Source organism: Gossypium hirsutum, chromosome A08 (assembly GCF_007990345.1).
Source record: "Gossypium hirsutum isolate 1008001.06 chromosome A08, Gossypium_hirsutum_v2.1, whole genome shotgun sequence".
Lineage (NCBI taxonomy): Eukaryota > Viridiplantae > Streptophyta > Magnoliopsida > Malvales > Malvaceae > Gossypium > Gossypium hirsutum.
Window position 1 is genome coordinate 18,982,359 of NC_053431.1, and position 27,996 is coordinate 19,010,354.

At 34.0% G+C, this 27,996-nt stretch overlaps 2 protein-coding genes across 22 annotated transcripts; both read right to left on the reverse strand.

Annotated features, from left to right (window-relative positions):
• Positions 1-12,090: 12,090 nt before the first annotated feature.
• On the reverse strand, positions 12,091-17,946 carry LOC107913370 (probable plastid-lipid-associated protein 12, chloroplastic). 2 transcript variants are annotated; one of them, XM_016841964.2, is made up of 11 exons: positions 17,492-17,946; positions 17,341-17,394; positions 17,079-17,153; positions 15,728-15,847; positions 14,528-14,719; positions 14,347-14,430; positions 14,150-14,242; positions 13,879-13,932; positions 13,673-13,749; positions 12,464-12,571; positions 12,091-12,376 (listed from the first exon to the last, which is right to left on the reverse strand). In XM_016841964.2, the coding sequence occupies exons 1-11, from the start codon at positions 17,750-17,752 to the stop codon at positions 12,292-12,294; spliced, it is 1,203 nt and encodes a 400-aa protein (XP_016697453.1). In that variant the 5' UTR covers positions 17,753-17,946; the 3' UTR covers positions 12,091-12,291. The 2 variants fall into 2 exon arrangements, with proteins under 2 accessions (XP_016697453.1, XP_040930455.1); XM_041074521.1 differs by lacking the exon at positions 15,728-15,847 and having other exon boundaries at positions 17,492-17,900.
• Positions 17,947-19,581: 1,635 nt separating this feature from the next.
• LOC107913454 (probable inactive ATP-dependent zinc metalloprotease FTSHI 1, chloroplastic) lies at positions 19,582-25,491 on the reverse strand. Of its 20 annotated transcripts, none has more exons than XR_005899564.1 (8): positions 25,021-25,491; positions 23,982-24,401; positions 22,655-22,707; positions 22,058-22,289; positions 21,164-21,231; positions 20,641-20,707; positions 20,508-20,557; positions 19,582-20,391 (listed from the first exon to the last, which is right to left on the reverse strand). XR_005899564.1 is itself a non-coding variant. In XM_041074522.1 (7 exons), exons 3-7 carry the CDS (start codon positions 23,163-23,165, stop codon positions 19,774-19,776), a joined length of 363 nt encoding a protein of 120 aa, XP_040930456.1. In that variant the 5' UTR covers positions 23,166-24,401; positions 25,021-25,107; positions 25,182-25,463; the 3' UTR covers positions 19,582-19,773. The 20 variants fall into 20 exon arrangements, 5 of the variants coding, with proteins under 5 accessions (XP_040930456.1, XP_040930457.1, XP_040930458.1 ...); XR_005899568.1 differs by having other exon boundaries at positions 22,094-22,289; positions 23,151-24,401; positions 25,021-25,455; XR_005899560.1 differs by having other exon boundaries at positions 19,582-19,765; positions 25,021-25,449.
• Positions 25,492-27,996: the final 2,505 nt, after the last annotated feature.

The window sequence follows — 27,996 nt, forward strand, 5'->3', positions numbered from 1 at the left end:
ATCACAGTTGGTCAACCCAAAGCAGCTGCGGTCGAGCAACAAAGTACCCATGGACAGGAATCGGGCACAAGACAGAATTCGGAAAGGATGCAATTCACGCCTATCCCTGTGACGTATCGTGAGCTTTATCAAAGCTTATACAATGCACATGCCATTGCTCCATTTCACTTGAAATCGCTACAGCCACCATACCCCAAATGGTATGATACAAATGCTAAATGCGAATATCATACGAGAATACCGGGGCATTTGATTGAAAATTGCATCGGATTCAAGAAGGCCGTGTAGAGGCTTATCAAGATGGGGGTTGTGAAATTCAACAGTACCCCTAATGCTGAAAACCCGTTACCAGATCATGGCAATCAAGGAGTGAATGCCATTGATGAAACTAGGGAAGGAAGAATCAAGGAAGATATTGCTAAGGTGAAGACACCCATGAAAGTAATATGGAAGGAGATGGTAAAGAGAGGTATGTTGACCTCTGGAAATGGTAGAGAAAGAATAGGGGACTATTGTGAATTCCATGGAGAGGTGGGTCATATGATCCAAAATTGTGAAGAGTTCAAGGCCATGGTGCAAGTCTTTATGGTTAACAAAGAGCTACAAATTCTTGAGGGTAGTTCTAGCAAAAGACAAATATGTGTGCTGGAAAACGAACGACAAGGAATCAGCCGACCAAGAATTATTATTTCCTTGCCGGGGAATAATGAAGTGGGGGTGCAAACCAGGCCTAAGGTCGTCATCCATAAACCCACTCCTTTCTCTTATAAGGATGACAAGAGGGTACCATGGAGCTATGACTGCAGTGTAACAGTACCCGAGGGGGAGAGTATAACCAATGTGTCTAGGGGCGTGCAAAACGAAGGTTCCCATACACGAAGTGGGAAGCGTTATGATAAGGGGGCATCAGAGTGGAGCCCATGAAAGCAAAGGATGTTGACGTTGAGAAGAGGAAAGAGGTTGAAGTAACTGTCAAGGAGCTGGTAAAGGAGGAAGAGGCTAAGGAGTTTCTAAAGTTCCTTAAGCATAGCGAGTATAGTGTGGTCGAGCAGTTGCGTAGGCAGCCAGCGCGTATATCAGTATTAGCCCTACTTCTAAGTTCTGAGGTGCATCGGGATGCATTGTTAAAGGTACTTAACGAAACATATGTCACCCACGACATATCCGTTAACAAGTTGGACCGGTTGGTAAATAACATCAGTGCTGACAATTTAATCTATTTCAATGATGATGAAATTCCACCTGGGGGCATAGGGTCAACCAAGGCCTTGCACATCACTACTCGGTGCAAGGGATACACGCTTCCAAGTATACTCATTGATAACGGGTCTGCTTTGAACGTCCTTCCATTATCCATATTGAACAAATTACCCATTGACAGTTCGCATATGAAAACATGTCACAATGTGGTAAGAGCCTTCGATGGAACTAAAAGAAAAGTGATGGGACAAATTAACATCCCTTTGGAAATTGGGCCAAATACATATGAAGTTGATTTCTTGGTGATAGATATCAAGCCCTCCTATAATTGTTTATTGGGGAGACCATGGATACACTCGGCAGGAGCGGTGTCCTCCTCATTGCACTAAAAATTGAAGTTAGTAACAGATGGATGGTTAATAACCATTAATGCGGAGGAGGACATTATAGTAGCAGTCACTAGCAAGGCCCCTTATGTCGAGGTGAATGAAGAGGCTATTGAGTGTTCTTTCCGCTCTTTAGAAATCATCAATGCAACCTTCATTTTGGAAGGAAGTGAGGTACCGGTACCCAAAATGTCTAGAGCCACAAGGATGGCCCTGCAAATGATGATGGGGAAGGGAGCATTGCCAGGAAAAGGACTAGGAAGACAGTTGTAAGGAGGGGTTCAAATCCCAAAATTGATTAAGAAGAAAGATCGCTTTGGTTTGGGCTTCAAGCCAGACCATAAGCACCAGAGGCAAGAGATTGAGAAGCGCCAAGCGAGAAGAAAGACGCGTTTGAACGGAGGAGAAGTGGAGTGGGAACCGATGACATTCCCATCTTTATCCAAATCCTTTAAGTCAGGAGGGTTACTGGTAGAAGAAAGTCATCAGGTTAATGTTGTACACAATGAGAGATTGGAGCAAGGAAGCCTCGAGGGCATTCGCCCTTACGAACTGGGGAGCTCTCTGAACAATTGGACTGCGGAGGACCTTCCTGTAGTCTTTAGGAATTTTTCAGAGTAATTCTCGAAACATGTCTATTACTCTAGGGCCTTGGAGTAGTAAGATTACGTTTGTGAAAAAGGCTTATGATCATCTATTATTATTTTAATAAAATATAACTTTATTATCAATTTGGACGAATATAGTTTTTTTTTATCAATCAATATTTCGTTAAACTTTTGCAATTCTCATTCTTTCATTCATAGCACATAAACAATCATTCTTAGATTCATTCATTCTTTGTATATTCTTTCATACCCCCACAGGTCCCTAGATATCAATGATATGAGCACTAATACTGCAACTCCTGATTTCTCTTGCGAGCAAGACATGTGTTTAGAGGAATCTCAGGATTTTGAAGATGTTCAAGATTGTGATATGTCTCCTGATCTGTTAAGAATGGTAAAACAGGAGGAAAAAATAATTATGCCGCATGAGAAAGAGGTAATAGAAAATGTAGCCCTAGAGGAAGGGAAGGAGTTGAAAATTGGAACACTGATTACCGAGGACACAAGGCATGGTCTAGTTGAGTTGCTTCGAGAGTTCAAGGATATCTTCGCATGGTCATATCAGGATATACCCGGATTGAGTACCGGTATTGTAGTACATCGTCTTCCGCTAAGACAGGATTGCAAACCAGTCCAACAGAAGTTGTGAAGAATGCGGCCAGACATTGTTCTAAAAATAAAAGATGAGGTTAAGAAGCAGTTCGATGCAGGATTCTTACAAGAGGTCAAGTACTACGAATGGGTAGCTAATATTGTGCCGGTCCCTAAGAAGGACGGGAAGGTACGAATGTGTGTTGATTACAGAGATCTGAATAAAGCTAGCCCAAAAGACAACTTTCCTTTGCCGCACATCGACACTTCGGTAGACAACATGGCGGGACATTCATTGTTTTCCTTTATGGATGGTTTCTCAGGGTACAATCAGATAAAGATGCATCCAGAGGACATGGATAAAACTACCTTCATAACCTTGTGGGGCACTTTTTGCTACAAAGTAATGCCGTTTGGATTGAAGAACGCAGGGGCAACCTACCAGCGGGCCATGGTGAACTTGTTTCACGACATGATGCATAGGGACATTGAAGTATATGTTGATGACATGATTGCTAAGTCCCGAACAGAGAAAGAGCATATTGAAGTTTTGAAAAGACTATTCTTGAGGTTGAGAAAGTTTCGGTTGAGGCTCAATCTGGCAAAGTGCACCTTCGGAGCTAGATCGGGAAAGCTATTGGGTTTCGTAGTCAGTGAAAAGGGAATAGAAGTTAATTCAGACAAAGTCAGAGCAATACGAGAATTGCCTCCACCACAAACTCAAAAAGAAGTTTGAGGATTCCTAGGAAGGTTGAATTACATCGCTCGATTCATTTCACAACTAACTGAGAAATGTGATCCTATCTTTCGCCTCCTCAGAAAGCACAATCAAGGTACTTGGGATAAAGAGTGCCAGAATGCTTTTGAAAAGGTTAAGCAGTATTTGTTGAATGCTCCGGTATTATCTCCACCTAGCCCCGTTAATACTGTACTTGTCAGTGTTCAGTAATTCTATGGGATGTATGCTTGGTCAGCATGACGAATTAGGGAAAAAGGAGAAGGCAATTTATTATCTCAGTAAGAAATTCACTGACTGTGAAATGATATATCCACCAATTGAAAAGTTATGCTGTAAGTTGATTTAGACAACTCGGAGCTTAAGACAGTACATGCTATACAATACCACTTGGCTCATCTCAAAGCTTGATCCTTTGAAATACATGATGGAGTCAACAGCTCTAAATGGGAGAATGGCGAGATGGCAAATTTTGCTTTCAGAGTTTGATATAGTCTACATAAGTCAGAAGGCTATAAAAGGAAGTGCGGTAGCAGACTTCTTGGCCAGTAGGGTTCTAGAGGATTATGAGCCATTGAACTTTGATTTTCCAAATGAGGAGTTAATGTGTATAGCAACGACCGAAGATTCTCCTTGGAAGCTAAATTTTGATGGGGCTTCTAATGCAGTCGGAAATGGAATTGGGGTAGTCTTGGTATCCCCGAGTGGCGATCATCACCTGTTTAAGTGCAAGTTGGACTTTGATTGCACGAATAATATGGCTGAGTATGAAGCATGCATATGGGACTTCAAGCAGCTATAGAGCGAGGTATAAAAACCCTAGAAGTATATGGAGATTCTACGTTGGTAATTTATCAGCTTAGAGGTGAATGGGAGACAAGGGACCCTAAATTGATCAATTATCGAAAGATAGTTTTGGGGTTACTTAAGGAGTTCGATGACATCACCTTCAATTATCTCCCACGAGACGAAAATCAGATGGCAGATGCTTTAGCAACCTTGGCCTCAATGATTAAGGTAAATAAAGAGGAAGAGATGAGACCAATTCAAATTAGTCTCCAGCTCATTGTTGTAACATTGAGAAGGAAGAAAAGGACGATAACCCTTGGTATCAGGACATATTACGATATGTAAGAGATCATAAATACCCTGAACAAGCCAATGAAAATGACAAATGAACTTTGAGAAGGTTAGCTTGCGACTATGTCTTGGACGGGGATATCCTGTACAAGAGAAGGAAAGACCAAGTACTTTTGAGATGCGTCGATGCTGTGGAAGCTAAGCTAATTTTAGAAGAAGTTCATGAAGGTGTATGTGGGACGTATGCAAATGGGTTCATGATGGCAAGGCAAATCATGAGGTTTGGCTATTATTAGGCCACTATGGAAGGGGACTGTATCAATTATACCAAGAAATGCCATAAGTGTCAGATTTATGGGGACAAAATTCATATACCACCTTCTCCTTTGCATGTTATGACTTCTCCATGGCCTTTCTCCATGTGGGGCATGGATGTCATTGGACCAATATCACTGAAAGCTTCGAATGGACATCAGTTTATCTTCGTGGTAATTGACTACTTTACAAAATGGGTAGAGGCCGCTTCTTATGCGAATGTTACTAAGTCAGCTGTGAGTCGATTCTTGAAGAAGGAGATCATTTGTCGGTATGGAATGCCTGAGAAGGTCATATCCGACAATGCATTGAACTTGAACAACAAAACGATAGCAGAGGTTTGCGACCAGTTCAAGATCAAGCATCACAATTCTTCTCCCTATCGTCCAAAAATGAATGAGGCAGTGGAGGCCGCCAACAAGAACATTAAGAAAATAGTGGGGAAGATGACTGAGACCTATAGAGATTGGCATGAGAAGTTACCGTTTGCACTCCTCGCCTATCGAACATCTGTCAGAACCTCTACTGGTGCAACCCCATTCTCGTTAGTTTATGAGATGGAAGCAGTGTTACCTATTGAAGTAGAAATACCTTCTCTTCAAATTTTAACGGAGATAAGGTTAGATGAAGCTGAATGGGTTCAATCCCGATATGACCAGTTGAACTTGATTGAGGAAAAGAGGCTAAGAGCCATTTGACATGGTCAGATGTATCAGAAGCGAATGATGCAAGCTTATGACAAGAAAGTTCGACCAAGAGAGTTCCACGAGGGAGACCTTGTACTGAAAAAGATCCTTCCTATTCAAAAGGACTTTAGGGGGAAATGGATGCCGAATTGGGAGGGGCCGTATGTCGTAAAGAAAGCTTTCTCTGGCGGTGCATTGATCTTAATAGAAATGGATGGGAAAAGTTTACCCAACCCAGTGAACTCAGACTCAGTTAAAAAATACTTTGTCTAAAGGAGAAGAGAATCCAAGGTGAAAACCCGCAAAGGGCGCTTTGAGATTTTGAAAATCGAAAAAAAAAAGAGGAAAAAGAGAAAAATGGAGAGGCCAAGGTGAAAACCCGCAAAGGGCGCCTTGTGACCAAAAGGGTTTTGAGTTGAAAACCCGAAAGGGCGACTCAAATTTTGAAGCATCCGGTAATCTTGCTCAACAAAGAACGAAGAACGTTGCATACTGGGGCATCGATAGAGTACTTTGAATCTTCTAAACACATGCCTTCATGAAGTTGATGTATAAGCGTTCAAGCGGCGATATCTAGGGCATCTAATTTTTGGCATGTTTGCTATCTTTAGATTTTTTTTCTCTCTTCTCAAAGATAGGCTTTCAGATTAATTTCCTTTGTATCTTTTTCGATAATTCATTCAAATCCAATTATTCTTAGAGATTTATTTATCTTCCATTATTCTTTAAGTATGTTACATTGAAATAGTGATAGATGAACTAAATATGTTCACAAACAAAGTTTTGCGCATTACTCTAGAATTTCTAGATAATACAAGAAACTAAAACAGGACAATTGTTCGAGAAATTCACATAAGTAAGGAATGAAGGAACTCGAGGAATTTCTTTCTTCCAGTCCAAAAGGAAAATGGACAAGACCAACGATTCAATTCTAAGGAAAGATTATCTTACAGACATCCTCAGTGGATCGTAGCATTGGAGTAAGGGTACAGGCCTACAGGCTGAGCAAGAATAATACTTTAAGAAAAGAAAAGACAAATGAAGGAATGAGTGGTCATCTAGGATAGGGGTCATGTTCACAACATTTTGCATCATAACATGTTTAATTAGGAACATTTGACTCACTTCGATCATGGCATCCTAATTCTCAGGCATAATCATTCTACAGGTTATCAAAAACGACGAGCCTTAATACCCTAAGCAGTAGGGTAATAGGCCGCAGCATAGCAGATCTGGCTGAAGCAAGATCCAAGATGATTTGGCATCCTTGTGCTTACAAGGAAAAAATCGAAGACATAGCTGATTTGGCTTTCACGTGCTTACGATGAAGCAAATCTAAGATGATTTGGCATCTCTGTATTGTTAGAGAGCAGATCGAAGTTTGGCGTATCCATATTCGATGGAGGGCAGACACATAGTAGATCTAACCTTCAGATGATTAGACTGAAGCAAATCCAAGATGATTTGGCATCCTTGTGTTTACAAGGAACAAATCGAAATCATAGCTGATTTAGCTTTCACGTGCTTACGCTGAAGTAAGTCTAAGATGATTTAGCATCTCTGTATTGTCAGAGAACAAATCGAAGTTTGGCGTCTCCATATTCGACGGAGGGCAAACACATAGCAGATCTAACCTTCAGATGATTAGACTGAAGCAGATCCAAGATGGTTTGGTATCCTTGTGTTGACAAGGAGCAAATCGAAGACATAGCTGATTTGGTTTTCACGTGCTTACGCTGAAGCAAATCTAAGATGATTTGGCATCTCTGTATTGTCAGAGAACAAATCGAAGAAGCAGATTTGGCATCTCTGTGTTCGGCGGAGAGCAGAACGAATATATCAACATAACAGTCATAAGTTTACAAGAAGCAGATTGAAGACCATGATTTGATAAGATCAGTCAAATTTGGTCTTTCTAAATCTTTGCTCGATTCCCGTCACACAGCAATGAGCAAAGAGGGGCAGCTGTAGTAGCCTAAATTTGACCGGGCCTTAAAACCAAAAATGAAATATGAAATAAATAAATAAATGTTATTTATTTTAAAAGTCCAGTTTACAAGAGCCCAAACACAGGCCCAAATAACTTTCAAACCCAAAAAAAAATTAAAACCCAGCAGCCCAAATACCTAAACCCTATGCCCGGTTACAACCTGATAGCCCATACCCGTTACACCCAGACCCAAAAAATAAATGAGGCCCAAGTGGCCCAATTTGTTAAACAAAAATCAGAGAGACCTAGGGTTTCAGAAACCCTAGGCGCCGCAAGCATCCCAAGCGTCATGACCGTTTGTCTTGTGCTGTTCCAGTGGGCTCCATGGGCGCCATGGCTTTGGCCTCGTACCACGCCGCGATCATCGCATGAATCGACATCACTGTGATGTTCTCGCGAATACTTGCAAGACAAGACAAAAGAAACCAGCAGACACGAAACAGAAAAGGAAACCAAATAGCAGCAAATAAACTGAAACCAATAAGGAAAGAAATCAAAGATTTCTTTCCTAAACATGTATAGTCTAAAGGCTATAAAGCCTTTCCTCCGATTTGTAAAAGAGGGACTTACATTTTAGGAATATACAGAGAGAATCAATAAAAAGAGAATATAGAGATTCAACAAAAGAATTTATTCTTGCGCACATATACAAAAAGCATCACAGTCGATTGAATATACAAAGGTGAAATTTTCTTTTAAATACATGCACATATATATATTGCGATTAAAAAAGGAAGAGGGAGACAAACCTCTTTTGATCTGCGCTGAAACGGGAAATTTCCCAGTCTCTGACCACCACGCGTGGCGACGTTCGCGGTGGTGCGTGGGCGCGTATGCACCTGAGAACAGGGGTCTGACGAGGCTCTGAGGCCGACCCCGAATCCTCCTACAGAGGATTTCTTTAAGTTTTTTTTTTAAACCAGGTATCCAAATGATTTCAAAACTGAAACTTGGCTTATATAGCCCTAACGAAACGATGCCGTTTCGCTTAAAACCAATTAGCTTTAAACGATGTCGTACCAAAGCTAGGATCCGCACGTTGACCCGAGACCCGGGGAGGATCCGCATATTTTTGGAAAATGGGCTAATTTCTCAATCGGTCCTTCCGCATTTTAAGCTTTATAATTTCATTTTATTATTATTTTAATTCGGCCCTAATCTCTTATATTTACTTCAATTTAGTCCTAATGGCCATTAAAACCTATTCTGAGGAACGACGTCGTTTTCTGGGATTAGGGCAAATTGCCCAGTGAGTCCTCTGAATTTAACGCGCATTTCAAATCAGGCCCAGGATTTTTATTATTTTGCAAATTAGCCTTAGATTTTCTAATTAAATTCAATTTTAATCCTTTTTATATTTTAATTTACTTTAAATACTTTATATATATATTTTTAAATATTAGTTATATATTACTATTATTATCTATTATTTTTATTATCATATATTTTATCTATAAATTATATTATATTATATATTTTATTTATATATTTCTTTATATATTTTTTATAAAATTGTATTATTATTTACTAAATTTGTAAATGGCAAATAAATTTAAAAAATATTAATAAATAATAGCATATATATTATCCTTATTTATAATAATATTCATATTCCATTTATATATTACACCTTTTCTTATTTATATATTTTATATATGTATATTATTTATTTTATAATATTCTTATGAAAATTACTCATATCCTATTTATTGTTTTATATTTTACTTATAATATGGGCTATACATCATATATATTTTTAAATTCTATTATATGTTATATATTTTTATATACTATGTTTCTATATGTAAAATATTTGTTACTTTATTATTATTATACGTGTACCATATTATATTTCATACTATATTTTTATTACATACTATATTTTTATTATTCAATATTCCTTATAATATCTATCTTTCTCATATATTTTTTATTATATATTATTTATTTTATTATTTTATACTAATTATTTTACCATATTTTTATATGCAAAATACTTATTATATTTTTATTATTTTATATTATATTTCCTTATATTTTATTCATATTATATTATTATACATAACTTATTTTAAACATTTTTAATTTATATTTTAGGTATTTTTTTATCAATAATTACTCACTTTATTTTATATTTTAATATATATATTATATTATGTCAATATATTAGATGTTGGTCTCATAATTTTATTAAATGTTGAGTGCTTGACTTATTATTATTTTATTGTATTTTTATTATATATATATGTGTCAAATTGTATATCATGCATCATTTTTATTATCAATTTGTTTAAATATATGATGAATTACATGTTTATGTGTTTTTACCTATTCTTCTTAAATATATATCGTGTTTTATGCATATTTTACTTATTTAAAATTTGCCATGTTTCTTATATGTATATGTTAGTTGTTGTGCTTTTATTTACCTATTACTATAACATGTTATCCCGTATGTTATGTTAATATGCTCCTTCATGCATCGATCTAAAAAACGAGAATTTAAAGTTCTCAAAAATAAAGGCAATACTTGGTGTTTAGAAATTTCGAGAAAAGTAGTGCCCTAACTTATTGGGTTGCAACTTTTCTCGTTGAGTTCAAATAGTCAAGCACCCTTCTAAGTTTTTAAGTTTTTCTAAGTGTAAGCAACTGTTTCGGAATTTCAAGACGTGTCCTAACTTACTGGATATGGCGTTTTGTTGTTTCGAGATAGGCATTTCCAACAAGGCTAACTTAGTGTCAGATATCTTAAAAATATTATGTCCTAACTTATTGGATGTAATATTTTGATTTATTTGATACAAGTGAACCCTAATTTTCAAAATAAAAAATATTAAAAGAGGATTGCATCTTAAAATTTTTAAATTTTCGACATTAAAGACACTTGATAATCAATTAGGTACCAATTGTTGGGCGTTACGAGGGTGCTAACCCTTCCTCGTACGTAACCGACTCCCAAATCCGTTTTCTCGACTTTCATAGACCAAAATTAATGTTTTAAAACAAAACATTTTATAAGGTGATCCAATCACACCTAAAAAGATTGGTGGCGACTCCCGTTTTCGTTTTTCTTAAAGTCGATTCCCATTTTCCAAAACTCGATTTAAAAATGGTTTCGACAGAGTGTATCAAGCCACTATCTTTAAGGTTATATTAGCCCTCACCTATCTTCGGTGTGCAAATGAATTCCAAGCAAATTAACTTTAATGATATAATGAAGCCAGTGACTATTTACATTTTGCATCGACGAGAATAGTCCACTAAGCACTAAGCAATGTATTAACTCAATTTCTACAAAGAATTTCTGTAGTAACTCTTTATAGAACAATATAATAACATTGAAAAATGAGGAATGATAGAAAGAACTTTTAGAACTTGTTGGTGTGATTTCGAAATGAAATATCATTCCTATTTATAGGAATTTTCATGTCTCTTCATAGGGACATCTTTCAATAGGTGTATTTATGAATAAATAAATAATAATAATTTATTTAATTTTATAATTATTCAAATATATTGTTTGAACAGTTATAATTCTTTTTCAAAAATCAAATGATATAACTTTTGACCAATTGACCAAAAGATTTATCTTTTGATTAATTATACACATTCATTTATAGTTATTGGAATACTATAAATATTTGAAAATGTTCCAACACATATCTATAGAGATCTCACTTCTTCTTGGCAACCTCTCCAGCCATGGTCCGCAATGTGGGCAAAGTCACAAATAATAGACCAAATAAATTTAAGAAAAAACAATTGAAAGAAAAACACCCCAATTACCTTCTTAACACCTCTGACTTTCTTAGCCCTGTATTTCCTTTTCTTCATTTACTTTCTAGACATTTCAACCTTGGTATCATGTCCATTCTATCATCGGAAGAAGAAAACTTCAGAATCAATGCACAAACTGCGTATGTGCAGTAGTACATGCACTTAACTTGTGCGGTGGAAGGTGTTAGCCATGGAGGCATTGGTGCCTTGGAAGAGTAGTCATTTTGAGTTCCCGAATTTTGACCCTTGGGAACCGTTAGTATGAAGCACATTCCATTTTCTCTTTTTCTCCTCTTCTTCTTTTCTTCTTTTTCTCCGTTCTTCTTTTTCTTTTCTTCTTTTTCTACTGCCCAGGGCTCTTAAATGAGCTTAGGGTTAAAAAGGACTACTTAAATGACAGCTAGCCCACCGTTAAATGCTGTGTCACTTTTTCGTTACGTCTATAACGGAAAATGGTTAAAAGGACTATTTTGTTATTTTTCTAATGTTGAGTGACTAAAATAAAACCTAGGAGACTATTTTGTCAACTATCTCAAAATTAAGTGACTGTTGGTATAATTTACTTTTTTTTTTCTTAATTTATATATAGTTCCAACGCGGACATAATTTTGATGCTTGGAAATTCAAATTTGAAAATGGAGGGCTAGGATTAGTTTCAGGTTGTCACATCTATCACCAAATCAAAAGAATGATACAACAAAAGCAAGCATAAGTTGTATGGTTCAGTTTCAGACCGATTCAATACTCTCCTACTTCAATATTGTATAAAAAAAATACAATTTTGGGTGAATAAGTTGCACCAATTAAGATTCCATAATAGTAAAATTGTTAAATAGCCTCATACATTGAAATATAGTGTTGAGGGACTCAAGAGTTGCCATAGAACATTAAAAGTACAGGTTGCTATTCACTTTTTCTTTATCTATTTTGACCCATCTGAAGCTCGAAGGTGGACAAACAAAATATTATTGTACCCCTTGGAAATCCTGATCTTGTCATCATTATATCTGCGAATGCATATTTAGTAAAGGTAATTAATTACGCTACCAATTAGACATCCAACCAAGTAGCATATGCTATTTGAGTCATCTTACAGAAGCTCCATATTGATCTTGTTCTCCATTTCCAAAGGGTACCCAAATGGACCAACAATCAGGGCTGCATCGTTCATTGTAACATCATATGTTTTTGTGCCTGATTTGCTGCATCAAGCAATTTGTGTGATCAAGTTTTAGACTAATTAATTAAACGGCAATTCATTTCTATGTTACTCGAACTCAAACTAGTAGTGCGTGTCAGATACATGTATGTGTGCTACATGGATATGTTCAGTTATTTCCCAAGTCTTTTCATGTATTTATAGGGTTCTTGAAGTGGCCGTATCCCCATACCAATAAAGTAAAAAATCTAAGTAAAACATTTCGATGAGAAAAAGACAAATAAATAAAACATTGATTTATTTCGATGAAGGGGGAACTACAGAACTTATAGTTCACAGAAGAAAGCAACAAAAAGACAAATAAATAAAACATTTGATACATATTTTACATCTAAATATCCAAGTCACATTAGCTTTGCATTGTCGTTATCTTCGGCTTTTGAGTAAGATAGGTTGAATAATGCCTCAATGGCCTATAACTGGGTGCTAAAATAGGGAATTTTGAAAAATAAGAAACTTCTGGCATAAATTGAAGAGTCTCTTAATGCAGTGTCAATTCAACATTTGAGAGTACAAAGATAAGAATAGATGAGCTAAATATCGGCGGGTGATATCTATTAGTTGATCAATAATGGTTATCATACGCGTCAAACATACCTGATGTCTCTATATGTATGGTAGCCTATCCACTTAAGTAGGGTTTTCGAAATGCAGTTTTGACTTGGCTAGACTTTTTTCTACTTTAATTTTCTTTAATTTTTTCTACATTTGGGTGTAGCAGAGTTTCTGAAGCTGGCTATATCGAATGAGATCTATATTATATTAGATGTTTATATTCCAAGGTCTTTTGCCATAACCTTTTATTAGTATCATGTTTTAATTTTTTTTGTTAGATCTTATATTATACATTCCTATTTGGCAATTTGCATAGCTAGGAAATATATATTCATGACCTACCTACAATTATGACAGGGCCATGTATGTCCTGGGAGACATCAGTCTTCATTATTTATCTTTGGCTAAACTAGTGAAGTAGAATGAAGTACAACTAACATGAATTTGGGAGTTAACTTTTATCCTTTTGAATTTGGACCAAAAAAGAAAAAAAAAATTATCCTTTCAACACTAAAGTAAAATGACTTACACAAACTTGCCAATCATGGAGAATCTGATCCCAGGTAAGATGCTCACTAGAAACTTCATTTGTTCATTCTTGACAATCTAAAGCAGTTGGAATAAAAGAGAGAGGAACTGAATTACTCTAGTGAGGCAATTCCATAAAAGAGAGAACTTCCAGCAATAGAGGCATCATCACAAAGCCAAAGTTATTAACATTCATAAGTCACTTACCTGACTGCCCATAAGACCGTTGCCGGCATTTTCTAGCCAACTATCTGTTTCTACCTGCAGCAATATAGTCAGGGCTAAGGTGAGCAAAGAAAGAAAAAGAAGCAATTATCCAAAGAAAGAACATGACTACCCTTATTTAATTCTAGATGAAGCACGAATGCTATGGTGGGAGTGAACATATGAGACAAAAGGGAAAGAAAAAACACTACTCATTATTTTAGGCTCTTCCAACAAATTTATGGCTTAGATGCTGGAGGCGTTATAAACAAACCTGTGAGCTCCATATCATCTGCCATTCTCCCTCTAAGAGTACTGGTTCATCTTTAGCCACACTCTTGCTTAAGGAGATAAACTCATCAATTGCCTGCAAAGGTAGAGGCATGTAACAATTAGCAGAGGGAGGTTACACTACATGATAGTACGAGCTCTCTCCAACATTATTGGAAAATCCTAAAATTATTATTTTACCTCTTCAACTCCTGTTCCCGTGGAAATAGCTGCTAACAACTTTTGCCTAGGATCAGTCTTCTTTTGAAGCACAAATGTAGTGCCCTGCACTACAGAGACATTGCTGCACTTCCTTAGTAAAAACTTTATCCATAACACTCACTTAGAAAAAGAAAAGATGAAGGTAAATAAATGTCGTCACCTTATTTCCTCTTGAAATACGGAGATTTCCAGAATGAGACAGATATGTAGTGTCTAACCAACCCTTGGCTTCATCTCCAAGAAGTCTAAATGGGACTGGATATGGTACCTTAAATGGTAAGAATTTAAATGAAAAGGCAGCTCTGTCAAACTGGAAGAGGATCCGTTTTCCATCTTTTATTGATGCTGCTGCCTGTAAAAGGAAAAGAAAATGAAAAGTTAATCCATGAGAAAATCTGAGGTCTGCCCGATCGAAACTTAATGTCTGCAATATTGCAGACAAGAACGCAAGAAATATAGAAAGTACCTTATGGCATTTTTATGGACAAATTGTTTTCAAGCAGCTCAAAAAGAAAGCAACTGAAGTTGCTTTCTCCTTTGATAAATTGTGATTCAGAATCCATAATCTCCTAGAAGAGGCATGTAGTTACCAAAGGCTGATTCCAGTATTTGTTTTATATGAAATGTTATCGAACCAGTTTGATTTCTTTTTTTATTTCACTGTTATTTAACCTATTTTTAAGAACACAGTATTATATCTAAAGAGTAAGGGATACAAGTGAGTCTCATCCACCTTATAATATCTATGTTAAATAACGCTGAGGTGAGTGCCTGGTCCAAGAATTTGTCCGAAACTTTTCAAAGTTATCTTTTTCATATATTTGGAGGATAATGAAGAGTCTCTGTAACTTAGTATACTAACGAAGTTTGACTTAAGAGGGGGACGTGGCTATATGGTTATTTATGCATCTAAGTTTACATGCACCGAACCCTACTCAAGTGCCCTTGGTACACATCTAACTACGAGAATATTAATGGCATTCCCCTTGTCCAAGGATGTTACATTAGCTGGAATATTGATATTTCAATTCAAATAAGGATTGAACAGATAACTAAGCGAATGTTTTATTCTGATATCTCTCAGCACCATCTATGCCAGTTTTGTGAAGTATGGATGGACAACGATTTTCTTTCTTAAGAAATATATCTAAATTATCTGCCCTTTGTCAGGTCAAAAGTTAGTTTCATGAGAAAAATCTCTTTAAGCATCAAATAGATAGACATTATACAGAAAGCTTCCACAACTTGAGCAAGCCAGGGTACTAAAGAGCTACTTTTTTTATGTCTCATGACATTTCGTCTGCACATAAATGATTCAAAAAATGAGCTACCGTGATCACTAGAGATAATGAAACCTTACCTCTACTTTTAGTTCACCTATCCAGTCAGAAAACTTTACGATGTTGGAAACTCGTGGATCATTTGTCCGGAGATAAACCTCTTGAAATACACTAAAAAAGTCAACCCCAACAAATGTTCTCTACAGCCAATAAAAATCACATCATTGAAAAAAAAATATAAGAAAAATTAAGGGAAGACAGACTAACCTAATTTGCATTATAGTATCCTCAATTACTGCATTTCAAAGAGAAGAACTTTCATTTTGCTGCTAAGTCAAATTTGTTAATTAATAATAAAAAACTCATTAAAAAGATGAGCCACACCCATTACAGGAAACAGGACACCTCAAATGCGTCTCTTGCCTAAATTTAAAGCAAATCGGAAAAAAACATATTAATGATCCAATCTATTAGCAAACACATGAATCAAAATAAGAGATAATTAACAGGCCCAACAACACACCAACTCCTAAACAAGATAACAAGCATAACCACCATACCATGAGCATACCTCCTTGTCAATACCAACTTTTGCAAGAACATTCACCATTCAGCTACCTTCTCACAGCATTTAAACAGAATTGATAAACAGAAACTTCATTGCAGTAAAAGTTATCTAAAATAGTTCACTTATCCCCCTTTCATTGCAACATTGGACTCCAATAGAACCACACCCAAGCAAACATTTGACAACCTCAATTCACAGAGTCATCATAAGAACACCCAAATTATTCATACTCCTATTATATCATATTAAAGCTATCAATGGAACGCCATAAGCCTCCCTTCCCTTTCATGATTTTCAAAGTTTCTTCCTATAAGCCCAAAATCAGTTATGCACAAGAAAGTCTAAAGACAGTCATTTCTACAATTTTGACAAGCATAACCGGACTTAATTTTAAAGGTCAATTCCTGGCTTGGGAAGAATATAAGTATGCTATTTAAAAGATTTTTTGAAGTCTTTTCCCACTATTGATAAGAATTCTAACTTCACCAGTACAAAACAAAAGAAACTTATCTCTAAACATGTATAGACACAGAAGAATAGATGAAAATCTTCCAAGGGTTAAGCGGTGCTATCCCACATTAGTCAAATCTTGAGTTGCATGTGGTGTCATATTCAAGTCGGATCTTTCCATTTATAATCAATTGACTCTAAATTTGATTCTTAACATGGTATTAAAGTCTAATTCTTATGTTGTTTTTACATGTTACACACTTACGTGTATGCTTCTCTGTCTTTGCCTACGAGTATGTTAAGGTGGTGTAAGGTTATAGGTTGGATGCTTAATATAAAGCGAATGAGTTATAGCTTGGATAATATAAAGATGAGTTATTGGAGAGCCCTAAAGCAGAGAGTTGACGACTAACCTGAATTGGGGAAGCTGTGCCAGGCCTAGTCGTAAACATCAACTGCCACCGACCTTCAATTAGACCAGAGCTTGTCTACAGGCAACAAAGTAATCATAATCAGAAGACCATATTAGAATTTTTCAGTACTAAAATTATAAAAATCTAAACACTGTCCCAGCAAATACTACATAAACAAGCGTCCGTTTTATTTCCCCACTTAAAACCCAACATTTTTGGTCGATATTCAGATACGCCAATAATTTCGAAGAAGGAAACTGACGGGATCTCCCACGCCGTCTTGGCCTTCCAGAACTTGAACTGCACGCTCCACATCCTTCGGAAATCAAAACGAAAGTCAAATATAATACTCTTAAAATTCAAAGTGATGCAGAGATTAAATAGCAAAATGGGTGGTCAAATGTTTTTTGTACATTGAGTTGCTGAGGAGAAGCTGATTTGCCTCGGCCTTGGATCCCAATGAGTGCGTCGATAAGCTGCTTTTCTTGGTCTGTAAAGGGAGCCTGTTGTTGCTGTTGTTCATTCACAAGAGAACAGCGACAAGTGTGGAGAGGCTTGCGGATCGAATGAGTTGCAGAAGGTTTGAAGTTGAAGAGCTTTGGAGGGGGGTTTAAAGCAAGGTTTCTCTGCAGGTTCGATGGAGGCCATAGGTTCAGATTTTCTATTAGAGCCATAAGTGTCTTAGTGTTGACACTGCCTGAGCCTGCCCTGAGCAGCTTGTTCCGTTTTGAGAGGTTGAGGTTTATTTAGAATTTATCCATGCAGACCGGTTTTGCAGTTTACTTACACTTGGCTTATGCCCATTGGCCATGTGGAATTAAGCTCTCAGACTCTATAATTTCAATTGGATATTTGTATAGGTGGCCATGGGGCAGGTTTAGGTAAATTCGAGTCAAATTATTTTAAGTTCAGTTTTTTTGGGTTTAAGTCTTTTTCAAGTTTAATTTTTGTTTTTATTTTATTTTATGTTTAGGCCTTTTTAGGTTCAAACTATTTTAAGTTCAAATCTTTTTGAATTTAGTTCTTTTAGTTTAGTCTTCAGTTTTTTTTAGTCTTGGATTTGATTCGGGTTTATTTTTCTTTCAATGTAATTATATATATCTACATATTTTAAATGTTTACATCTCAATATAAATGATTGATTAATTATATTTTAAGTAATTTTTTAATGTCACATAATATTTTTAATTATATTTTAATTAAAATTAAATAAAAGAAAATGTTATTATTACTAGACCTGATTATAGGTTAAGTCAGGACGATGTAGAATTTTAGGCCCTCTTTCTAGTCCAGGGTCCGACCCGAAAAATGAGCTTAAATTTTTGTCCAAGCCTGATCTACAGAAATAATGCTAAACCTGAGCTTGACTTTGCTCGACTGTAATAATTTTTTTTAGATAAAAATAAATTTAAAAACATAATACATTAAATATACTAAAAATATTAAAATAAATATTTTCCAAGAAATTAAAAATAAAAAAAAGTATAGCCATATGATTTGGGTTGGGTTGGGCCTAGGCAAAAAATTTTGCCCAAGGTCCGACCTCTTTTAGAAAACAGACCTTATTATTTGTCCAAGCCCATTTTCGAGCTTGTATGTTTTCCCAAACGCTCCCACTTTTCGGATGAGTCTTTAGATTTAGACAAATGGCTCGACCCATGATCAGGTCTAATTATTATTTGTTATCATAAAAATTAAATAATATTAATTTATTATATAAAATCAATTGTGTTAAATAATTTTATTATAAGTATATCAAATATTACAAGTTAATTATATTGGATTTTAAATTAGTTGATTAGATGAACTTGGTTATGAAATGATACATTATAATTTGTATTATTGTTCACCATGAAGTAAAAAAAATTAACAAATCAAACGAGTTTCTGAAAAAAATTTATGTTTACAACAAAATATAACTTGAATTCATATAAAATTTGAGAGTATATAATACTAAATAATAAAATATAATGTATTACTTTAAATTTTAAAAGACACACTACAGCAAAACATGCTTTTAGCGGCATTTTTTGGGCCTATAAGCGCCCCTAAAACTATTTGTGGCGCTTTTACAAACGCCGCAAAAAACGCCGTTAAACGCAACGCCGCTAACATTTTGTGACATTTATGAAAAAAAACGCCGCTAAAAGTCATGACCTTTAGCGACGCTTTCCTCACAAACGCCGCTACAGGTCATGACCTTTAGCAGCCCTTTTCCCACAAACGCCGCTAAAGGTCATAACCTTTTAAAAATTTATTTTATTTTAATTAAATAATATTTATTTCTATTTTAAATATTATATTATGTTTAATTTTTGAAATTTGAAATTTAAACTATATACTTTTAAGGATAAATAAAAAATATTAATTAAATTAAATTTTCCATTAAAATTTAAACTTCAAAACTAAATATAAAAATTAATGAATTTAAATTTAATACATAAATATTGATTCAATATGTAATTTAATACATAAAAAATAACACACACAAACACACAAAGTATTACAATTTCTAAAACAAAATTCATCCTCGTGAGAAAAGAATGTCAATTCATCATCACCTCTCATTAATCAAAGGAAAAAGATCAAAAAAAAGAAGAAACAATATACAACAGAGGGCTGGTTCAAGCTTATGTGAAGCCAAAGTATTGCAACACCTGCATATAACTTAAAGAAGTCCTTTGATGCTTTCAATTCAATCGCCAGAGAATCCAAAACACCGGAACAGAAAGCCAAAGTATGCACTTGTAAGCCAAAGTCAGGCCAATAAGAAAATTACTTATACGACCCTCAAAGCCACATATGTCAAAGCACATTATCTGATCTCTTTGAATTATGATATGGAAAGATAAATTTTTAATAATGCCACTATAATGCACGAATTAGAATTTGTTTCGACAAAAGTCATTGATCATGTTATTAATCATGTGCCTTTACATGTACAGGCATTGCATCTAAAACCTACATAGTTTAAATAAAAAATATCACCAAATCCATGGCCTATCCTCAAACAATCTATTATTTAGATATGTAAACAAGTCAAACAGAAAGCAGCTCATGGCAAAGCATTTTCCTAATCCACTATGTTAGTTGTTTTTATCTTTATTTCTTCCCTGAGTTCAATTTTAAACCTCAAAATATCTAAATATATTGATGCTCAGAATGCTTAATATTGCGGACAACTAACACAATAGTCTAATACTGTTTTATCTACTATGAAAAAATACTAAATTGTAAGTTACATAGAGAAAATTTTCAATTATTTTCACTTCAGAAAGCACCAAAAGAGTTGAACAACCCGCCTAAGTTTCATCTGTTAAGGTGGAAAACCTCAGTTACACAAAAGCCTCTCTCAGCCTTTTTGAAATAAATAACCAGCAACTACTATGAATCTTATAGCAAAAATATATATAAGAACAAGTATCTTACCTCTGCAATAAAGGCCATAATTTGCTCAATTGCTTGCTCAACCATTTTGCCTAAAAGGACAACATAGTGTAAGACAGTAAGCAACTACACTGCATAAAATCTTAACACCAAAATGGAAACACCTTTTCTATACCTAACACATGCAAATGTATCTAGTCTTTGAGATGCATATTTTATGCCTTGTCGCATAATGCTCTGACCTAAACAAGATAACACGAAAACAAAGTTACAACCAATTATAACCCCGATGAAACAGGGAAGAAAAATGAGGACTTCTATTGATCAACCTGAGAACAAAACAATACAAGTAAAACGTAGAAAAGTCTTGCAGCGAACACACAAAAGTTCTTGTGCAAATACACCAAGTTCTTTCGAAATCAACTACATCAAATAAATCAAAAGAATATATAAATGTTTTAAATGGAAGAGAGAAAAAAGCTGATTTTTTTCATTAATTATAACTAAAAGTTCATAAGGCGATAGAAACTAATGCTATTGGAATAATATCTTAAAACAAATTCAATTCAAAATCGTTTTGGTATTCATTTCGCAACCAAATATAGCCTAATCTATTAAAATAATTATACAATTAAATTAAGTGCTCAAAATTTCCATACTTTCTTGAGAAACAAACACATCGTGAAAAAAAAAAGTACCTGCTGCTCCGAAAGTGGCTTACATTACATCAGCTGCGAGATCTGTTCATCGAGATTGAGGCCTGACTCTGTTGGTGCACCCATTTTTGATAAGTAAGTATCAACAATAGAAATGATAAAGAAAGGGAGAGACCATTAAGGCTGGTGGTACAAATTTAGCACAAAGGCCGAAAAGGTCAACTAGAAATCCAGAATATCTTTTATCCCTCGAAACCAAATAATGAAATTACATGACAAATGCCTTACTGGTATTTTAACTATAATTAGTACAGTTTTTATATTAATGGATTAAAAGTTTAAAGTTGTGATTAAATAGATTGCCAGGTTTAATATGTTCATTTTCTCTACAGCAAAAGTTTCAAATTAGTAATTATAATTTTGAATGTTTAAAAATTTGTATAATCTATCAGATTTCTTAATTCAAAATTATCAATCATATTCAATATATTGAATCAATAAATTATTTGTGCGATGACTGTAGCCTTTTTTAAGATAATTTATTCTATTTTCACATATTTTAAAAGTCATGAGTATTACTTTATAGTATTTTATTTGGCCACTATTTTTATTTTTTTAATTAAATAGAGAAGTGTTTATTAATTATACATATGCATATTTTACAATAAAAAGATAATATGTCAGACTCTCCACTTGTTATCATTTTAATATTTACTGATTGTTTAATTAAATACATTATGATAATCGATGGGTAAAAAATGATTTTATTAAATTGTTATAATTTCATGAAAAATTTAATACTAAAAAATGTAATATAATAAAATTTGCTATTCAAGTGATGGAAATTAACTAATTAGATCTGCTATTAACTAATAAGATCAAGTGATGGGTGATAAAGTGATTCGAATATATTTTTGTATTGATGAGATATATTACCTAATTAGATCTGCTATTCAAGTGATGGAAATTAACCTCGCGATCAAAACGACCTTGCCTGAGAAGTGCAGGATCTAACAAATCTCTACGATTTGTAGCAGTCGAAAATATAACACCTTTGCCAGTATCAAACCCATCAAGCTCTATTAGTAGCTGATTCAAAGTAGTTTCCCACTCCTGAGTGGCTGCATTATACAGGTGGTCTGTTGTTTCCTTGAAAATCCCCTGACGTCTGATCAGATAGAAAGAAAGAGAGAAAATCATTTACATATGATCTTAAAGACAGCTATGTTTTTCTCCTCACCACTAAATTCATCTATAGTTATCTTCCTACTCATAATTGCAATGATAATTGGCCTGTAAAAGGTACCGAATGTAGCTCATTCTCAATGTCTTATAAAATACCATAAACGATAACCAAGGCAACTATATTTCCATTTCCAATCACTTGATTTAAATCAGATGCAAAATATTAATGCTTAGTTGCAAACTATATCTGCTAAAGCATTCGCCTTCAGATGTCAACAAATGGTGTGGTTTCAACAAATTCTTGCATTAAAAAAAGAAGGGATAGGAGTAGAAACAAGATTATCATACCTAGTTGCTAAAGCATCAATTTCATCAATGAATATAACTGATGGTTTATTTACCTGCAAAAGATAAGAATTTCTCAACAAATTACACAACGTACATAGCACAACCAAGTATCTGGAAATAAAATAAAAGGAATTTGTACTTATAACATAAAAAAAATAACACAGAAAATACAGCAAGCTGATTTATAGGTGGCCCAATCATCTGCAACATTTTATCTGTTCCCTAATTATTATCATATGGCCAACAATTAACAGCTACATGCTGCCTTAGCAATCAAATATAAGAAACTTATAGCATTATCACCTTGGCTCTCTTAAACAGATCCCTGATACGAGCAGAACCAACACCGACTAAAACTTCCACAAATTCTTTAGAATAAAATTAGAGGTGATCTAAAAGGCATAGAAAAACAAATGTAAAATTTCTTTGTATTAAGTTACTTAGTCCCATATTCCAATAAATATATCCATCCATGACAAATAAACAGGAAATTGACCTGTAAAGGAAGCATTGCTCAGTCCTGCATTAATTAAAGATAGAACCATAAAATTAGCTTAATTCTGCTGGGCAAAATTGCCAAAGATCACATGTAATTCCTGTTTTAAGTAAAGTCGAAGCCTTAAGGGCTGGTACAAGTTACTAATATCACATGTAATTCCAGTTCATGGCTGTTATAATGGTATTGTACAAGTCAAAAAATAACTTTGCTCATGTAATGATGAAAATGCCCCATCCAAGTTCAATTAGTTGCTGCCAAACTCAAAAGAGCTCATATGACTATTACAATACAGATATACAAAGAAAGAGCAAGTTCTACGTTTTAAGTAAAGAAAATGAAAATGTCAAATCATACTTGTAATTAAACTAATTTTCTACCTTTTATAATCTATTAGTAATCCATTTTTAATGCGAAGATAGGAAAAAAAAATTCACTACCATATTTCTTTTGTTGGATCCCTTTTTCTTTATACAAACCAACAAAAATAACTCAAATCAGATAGAGGGAAAAAGAATTATTCAGAAGACATGTAACCTTGGGCAATGAACTACCGAGGAAACGACACAACTCATACATGACGGTTAACAATTCTACAATTGATTGCAGAAACAACCAAATATAAATCCTAAATCCAGAGGTGAAAGAATGAGTATTGAAACAAGAGTGACGTAAAAAAATTAAGTCGAATCAACCTGGACCTCTTGGCAATAAATTAGTGGTCTCATTTACATAATCCAAGTGTGGATATTTATAACCCCATGCATTGCATTGCTCACCAAATGTCACACACACAAAAAAAAAAGGGTTATGATTAACACATACACTGACCTCCTTATACCCTTTTGTTGATCAATGGGAAAAACTATAAGGCGAATTGAGATACAATGCATTTCAATAGCGAATGCGACTTTCTAAGGCCCTATTTCGTTGGTCAAATCCAAATCCACCAACTCTTGGTTTTTTTTGTCTTTTTCTTTCCTTTTTCAGTATAGAAATTCATTCACGTGTTTTATTTTATTGTATTCCCTATATAACTGCACTGCATTTCATTTGCATGCGCCCCCTCTAATCTATATATATATCCTCTTCATGTGTGAGTGGAAAACTATGAAAACCAGTAATGTCGCCTTTCCAAAGCTGGCTGTTTGACTACTAATGGGGGTTGAGGGGAACTGATGGTAAACCCTTGGCGTGCTGACTCTCCATTTCAAGCAGCATCAAGATGCCTGTTCCTCTTCGCAACAAGTGCTGCAAACAACACCAACAAACAATTTTATCACACGCAATCGCAGCATCAGTCAGTTTGCTATTGAAACAAAAGCAGATTAAACCAAACAAACAAGCAACTGAAATGTAGCCATGTTACATCAAACTCGTACAAGGAATGAAACTTATGCTCTCTATTGCTAATCAGAGAAATCAAACAAAATCAATATAGTTAAAAAAATCCAGCATTCTAAAGCAACCGCCTAATTTTGAACCCAATTAATTCACAACATATTGTTCTTCAGTTTTAATTCTTTTAAATGAATAAAACAAGCAACGAAAACAACACTAAGAAGCTAATTGTAAAGATCTGCTTAAACTAATTATCCACCGAATTAATATCACTTCAAACAATCACTAAAAGTTAAATCCCGTGTTCTGTTTCTCCAGCGAAAGAGAGAGCAAAACAAAACAACAGCAACCTCAACTGAAATTAGTATATTTAACCGCAGTCAACTGAATTCAATGGAACTTCAAGAATTTCTCAGATTCATTAAGCTTTTCCAAGCTCTTTTCTGCTTCTTCCATTTCCTTAGAAACAAACAAACAAAACCCTAGAAAGAGAGATAGAAAAATGGAAGAAATGTGGATCTGAACTTACCTCTGAAACAATGTTAGGCATTATTTTTTTCGTTTAGACGTAAAAAACAAGTTGAAATTTCTTCCTTTGTGAGACTGATGACTTCGTCTGAGGAATAAAGCAAAAAATAAGCTTCTTGAAACTACCAAAACTGGTAGCAAATAGGAAGGCTTTGGAGTTACGAGATCGAGGCTATTGTATTGCAGTCCTTCCATGAAATGCCAATAGACACAACCCCACCTTCAACGCCGCCGTCTGGTTCACTGCCATCTCTTCTATCTCAGAGTCTAACTGGAAACCAAATCAAGACTGCTGCTGGAGAGTTTCTTGATTGAAAAGAGAAATGGAGGGGTGAGATTGGGAGTGTTTCGAGGATATCGATTTTAGGGGGAAAAATTCGGGGTTTCAGAGGGGGAAAATTTTGGAATAAAACTGCGCCTTTCTGAGATAATTTTTTTGTGGCGTTTTTTTATAAAAACGCCATTATTGTTAATCTTTTACGGTGTTTTTTTATAAAAACGCTGCAACAATCATTTCATTTTCAATAAAACGATACCGTTTTGTTCTACTAAAAGTTTTTAATTTTATCTATTAAAAATTATTAGTTAAATAATTTTATAAAATATTTATTATTACTATTTTTTATAAATTGGTTTTTATAAATAAAAAATCAAGTACTCTAAAAATAAATATTGTGTATTTTAATAAGAAAACAAATAATTAAATGGCTGTAATTAATTATTAAGTTAAAATTATCTAATGTAAGCAATCAATCTCTCACATATCAAATTTTTATTAGAGATTGAGACGTTAATCATGATTTTATATTATTCTTTTCCGATCTAATCTCCATTTCATTAGAGATATTTCTTCCTAACTAAAATATAACTATTTTGCTAGAATTCGATGTGGAATGATTTTAGTTTTTGTATTTCATTTTTATTTGTTATAATTTGGTCTTATCCAAAATAGATAGTTACGTATCCATATCAATGATCTGTTACTTTTTAAATATAAAAGTATTAATTGATTGTAAAAAATTTCATCATTTAACAAATCTTAAGTAAACCTTAAATCCTAAACCATTTAATATATATAAAATTTATCTATTATCTCTTAAATAATTTAAACTATAATCATAATTTTAATATATTAAAATTAATATTATCTTTTTTACAATTATATAAGAAATTATTTAATATATAAATTAAAAAAACTAATTAATCTAAACCCTAAATCCCTAACCCTTTAACCCTAAACCTTAAAACCCAACCCCCTAAAACTTAAACCCTAACCTTTAACCCATAAACCATAATCCCTAAACACATAATCCATAAACCTTACAATCAGAACTCATAAACATTAAACCCTTAACCATATACCGTAAACCCTAAACTATAATGATAATTAATTTAATATTTTAAAATTAATACTATCTCTTTTACAATTATATAAGAAAATATTTAACATATAAATTAAAAAACAATTAGTCATATACCAAAAATCTTTAAAATTATATTAAATAATAGTATTTTAATTTTTTTCATTTTTGTGGCGTTTTTCAAAAAACACTGCTAAAGATCGAGTATTAGCAGCGTTTTTTAAAAAGCGCCGCTAAAGGTGTACTTATAGCGGCATTTCTTAAAAAAGCGCTACTAATACTCGATCTTTAGCGGCGTTTTTAAAAAGCGCCGCTAAACTACTAAAATCTCAATACAAAACGATGGCGTTTTACAAAATTAATTTGCAGCGTTTTTTTTTAAAAAAACGCCGCTAAAGCCACCAAAGGCTCAATACAAAACGATAGCGTTGTGTTAATTTTTTTTGCGGCGTTTTTCAATCAAGCATTAGCGGCGTTTTCTAAAAAGCGTCGCTAAAGGTGTACATATAGCGGCATTTTTAAAAAGCGTCGCTAATGCTAATTCTTTAGTGGCGTTTTTCATTCAAACACCGCTAAAAACCTGTTTTGCTGTAGTGACATGACACTTTCATGTATTAATATTTCATAAAATAAATTATATGTTTATAAATTTTGTTAACTATAAAAAAATTATTTATTCGGACTGACAAAAGTTTAAGCCCTGATTCTTTAAAAAACCCTAATTTTTCCATATAATAACACAAAACTTTAAACTCTAATGTAACTTTTAGTTTTTATAGTTTCTTTAATTTTTTTTATCAATAGTTGAAACAAAAATATGTCACTCGATAATAAATATATATTTCTTAAGTCTAAATAATCTAGAATAGGAATTAATTATCAAATATAAATTAATATTCCAAAAATTAGAAGCTAAATACAAGGACAAATAATTAAAGAAAACTAATATCATAGAACTTTTGGTGTTTGTGTAACAATGGTAATCTCATTCTCAAAAAATTACTATTTCATTATATACAAAATAAATAATTTATTTATTAAGAAAAAAAATTGAATAAAATTAATAAATAAAGTTTTTATAAAAATATTTAATAATGTTTATATTTTTATTACTAAATTTGAGTTCGAGTTTGAGACAATCTTGAGTTTAAATATTTTTCAAGTTCATGTTTTTTACTTTTTGATCAAATCGGGTTTAAAACAAGTTTGGGTTCTGGTTTTTTGGTTCGAGTTCTCGAGCTTGGGCCCATTTTGCCTCCTATTGAATTAAGCATTTGTGCGATTTAGAAAAAAACTTTAATGGTGGGGGCTTGTGTCACAGCCTATGCACAAAGTGCTGGAAAAAATCTAATTTGAAAATGGTTTTGTTGCATAGAGGAAAAATAAAATTTCGAAAACCAACCTGGTTTGTGATATTTATAGCAGTAAACCTAAGACCAAAACCATACTTATGTTTTTTGATAAGTGAACCCTTGATGTTTTTCGGCTTTGAACCAAATGACCTTCTCCACTATTCTCGTACGATGAATTGCTTTGAGTGTGGCCTTAAACCAATTGAATCAAAATACAAAACTAGAAATAGTTTTCTTTTCTTTTGGGGTGAAAAAAAATTCTCT

What these genes read in the sequence shown, in the direction of transcription:
- LOC107913370 (XM_016841964.2), bottom strand. Translation starts at nt 17,752, where the DNA reads ATGGCTCTAATAGAAAATCTGAACCTATGGCCTCCATCGAACCTGCAG. An exon ending in GCACAGCTTCCCCAATTCAG is followed by an intron (nt 15,848 to 17,078) that starts GTTAGTCGTCAA and finishes TATTGGCTGTAG; the next exon opens with AGAACATTTGTTGGGGTTGA. An exon ending in AGATGATATGGAGCTCACAG is followed by an intron (nt 13,933 to 14,149) that starts GTTTGTTTATAA and finishes ATATTGCTGCAG; the next exon opens with GTAGAAACAGATAGTTGGCT.
- LOC107913454 (XM_041074522.1), bottom strand. An exon ending in AAGGTCGTTTTGATCGCGAG is followed by an intron (nt 20,558 to 22,093) that starts GTTAATTTCCAT and finishes TTGTCCTTTTAG; the next exon opens with GCAAAATGGTTGAGCAAGCA. An exon ending in TTATGGCCTTTATTGCAGAG is followed by an intron (nt 19,823 to 20,507) that starts GTAAGATACTTG and finishes TTGGCTTACAAG; the next exon opens with TGCATACTTTGGCTTTCTGT.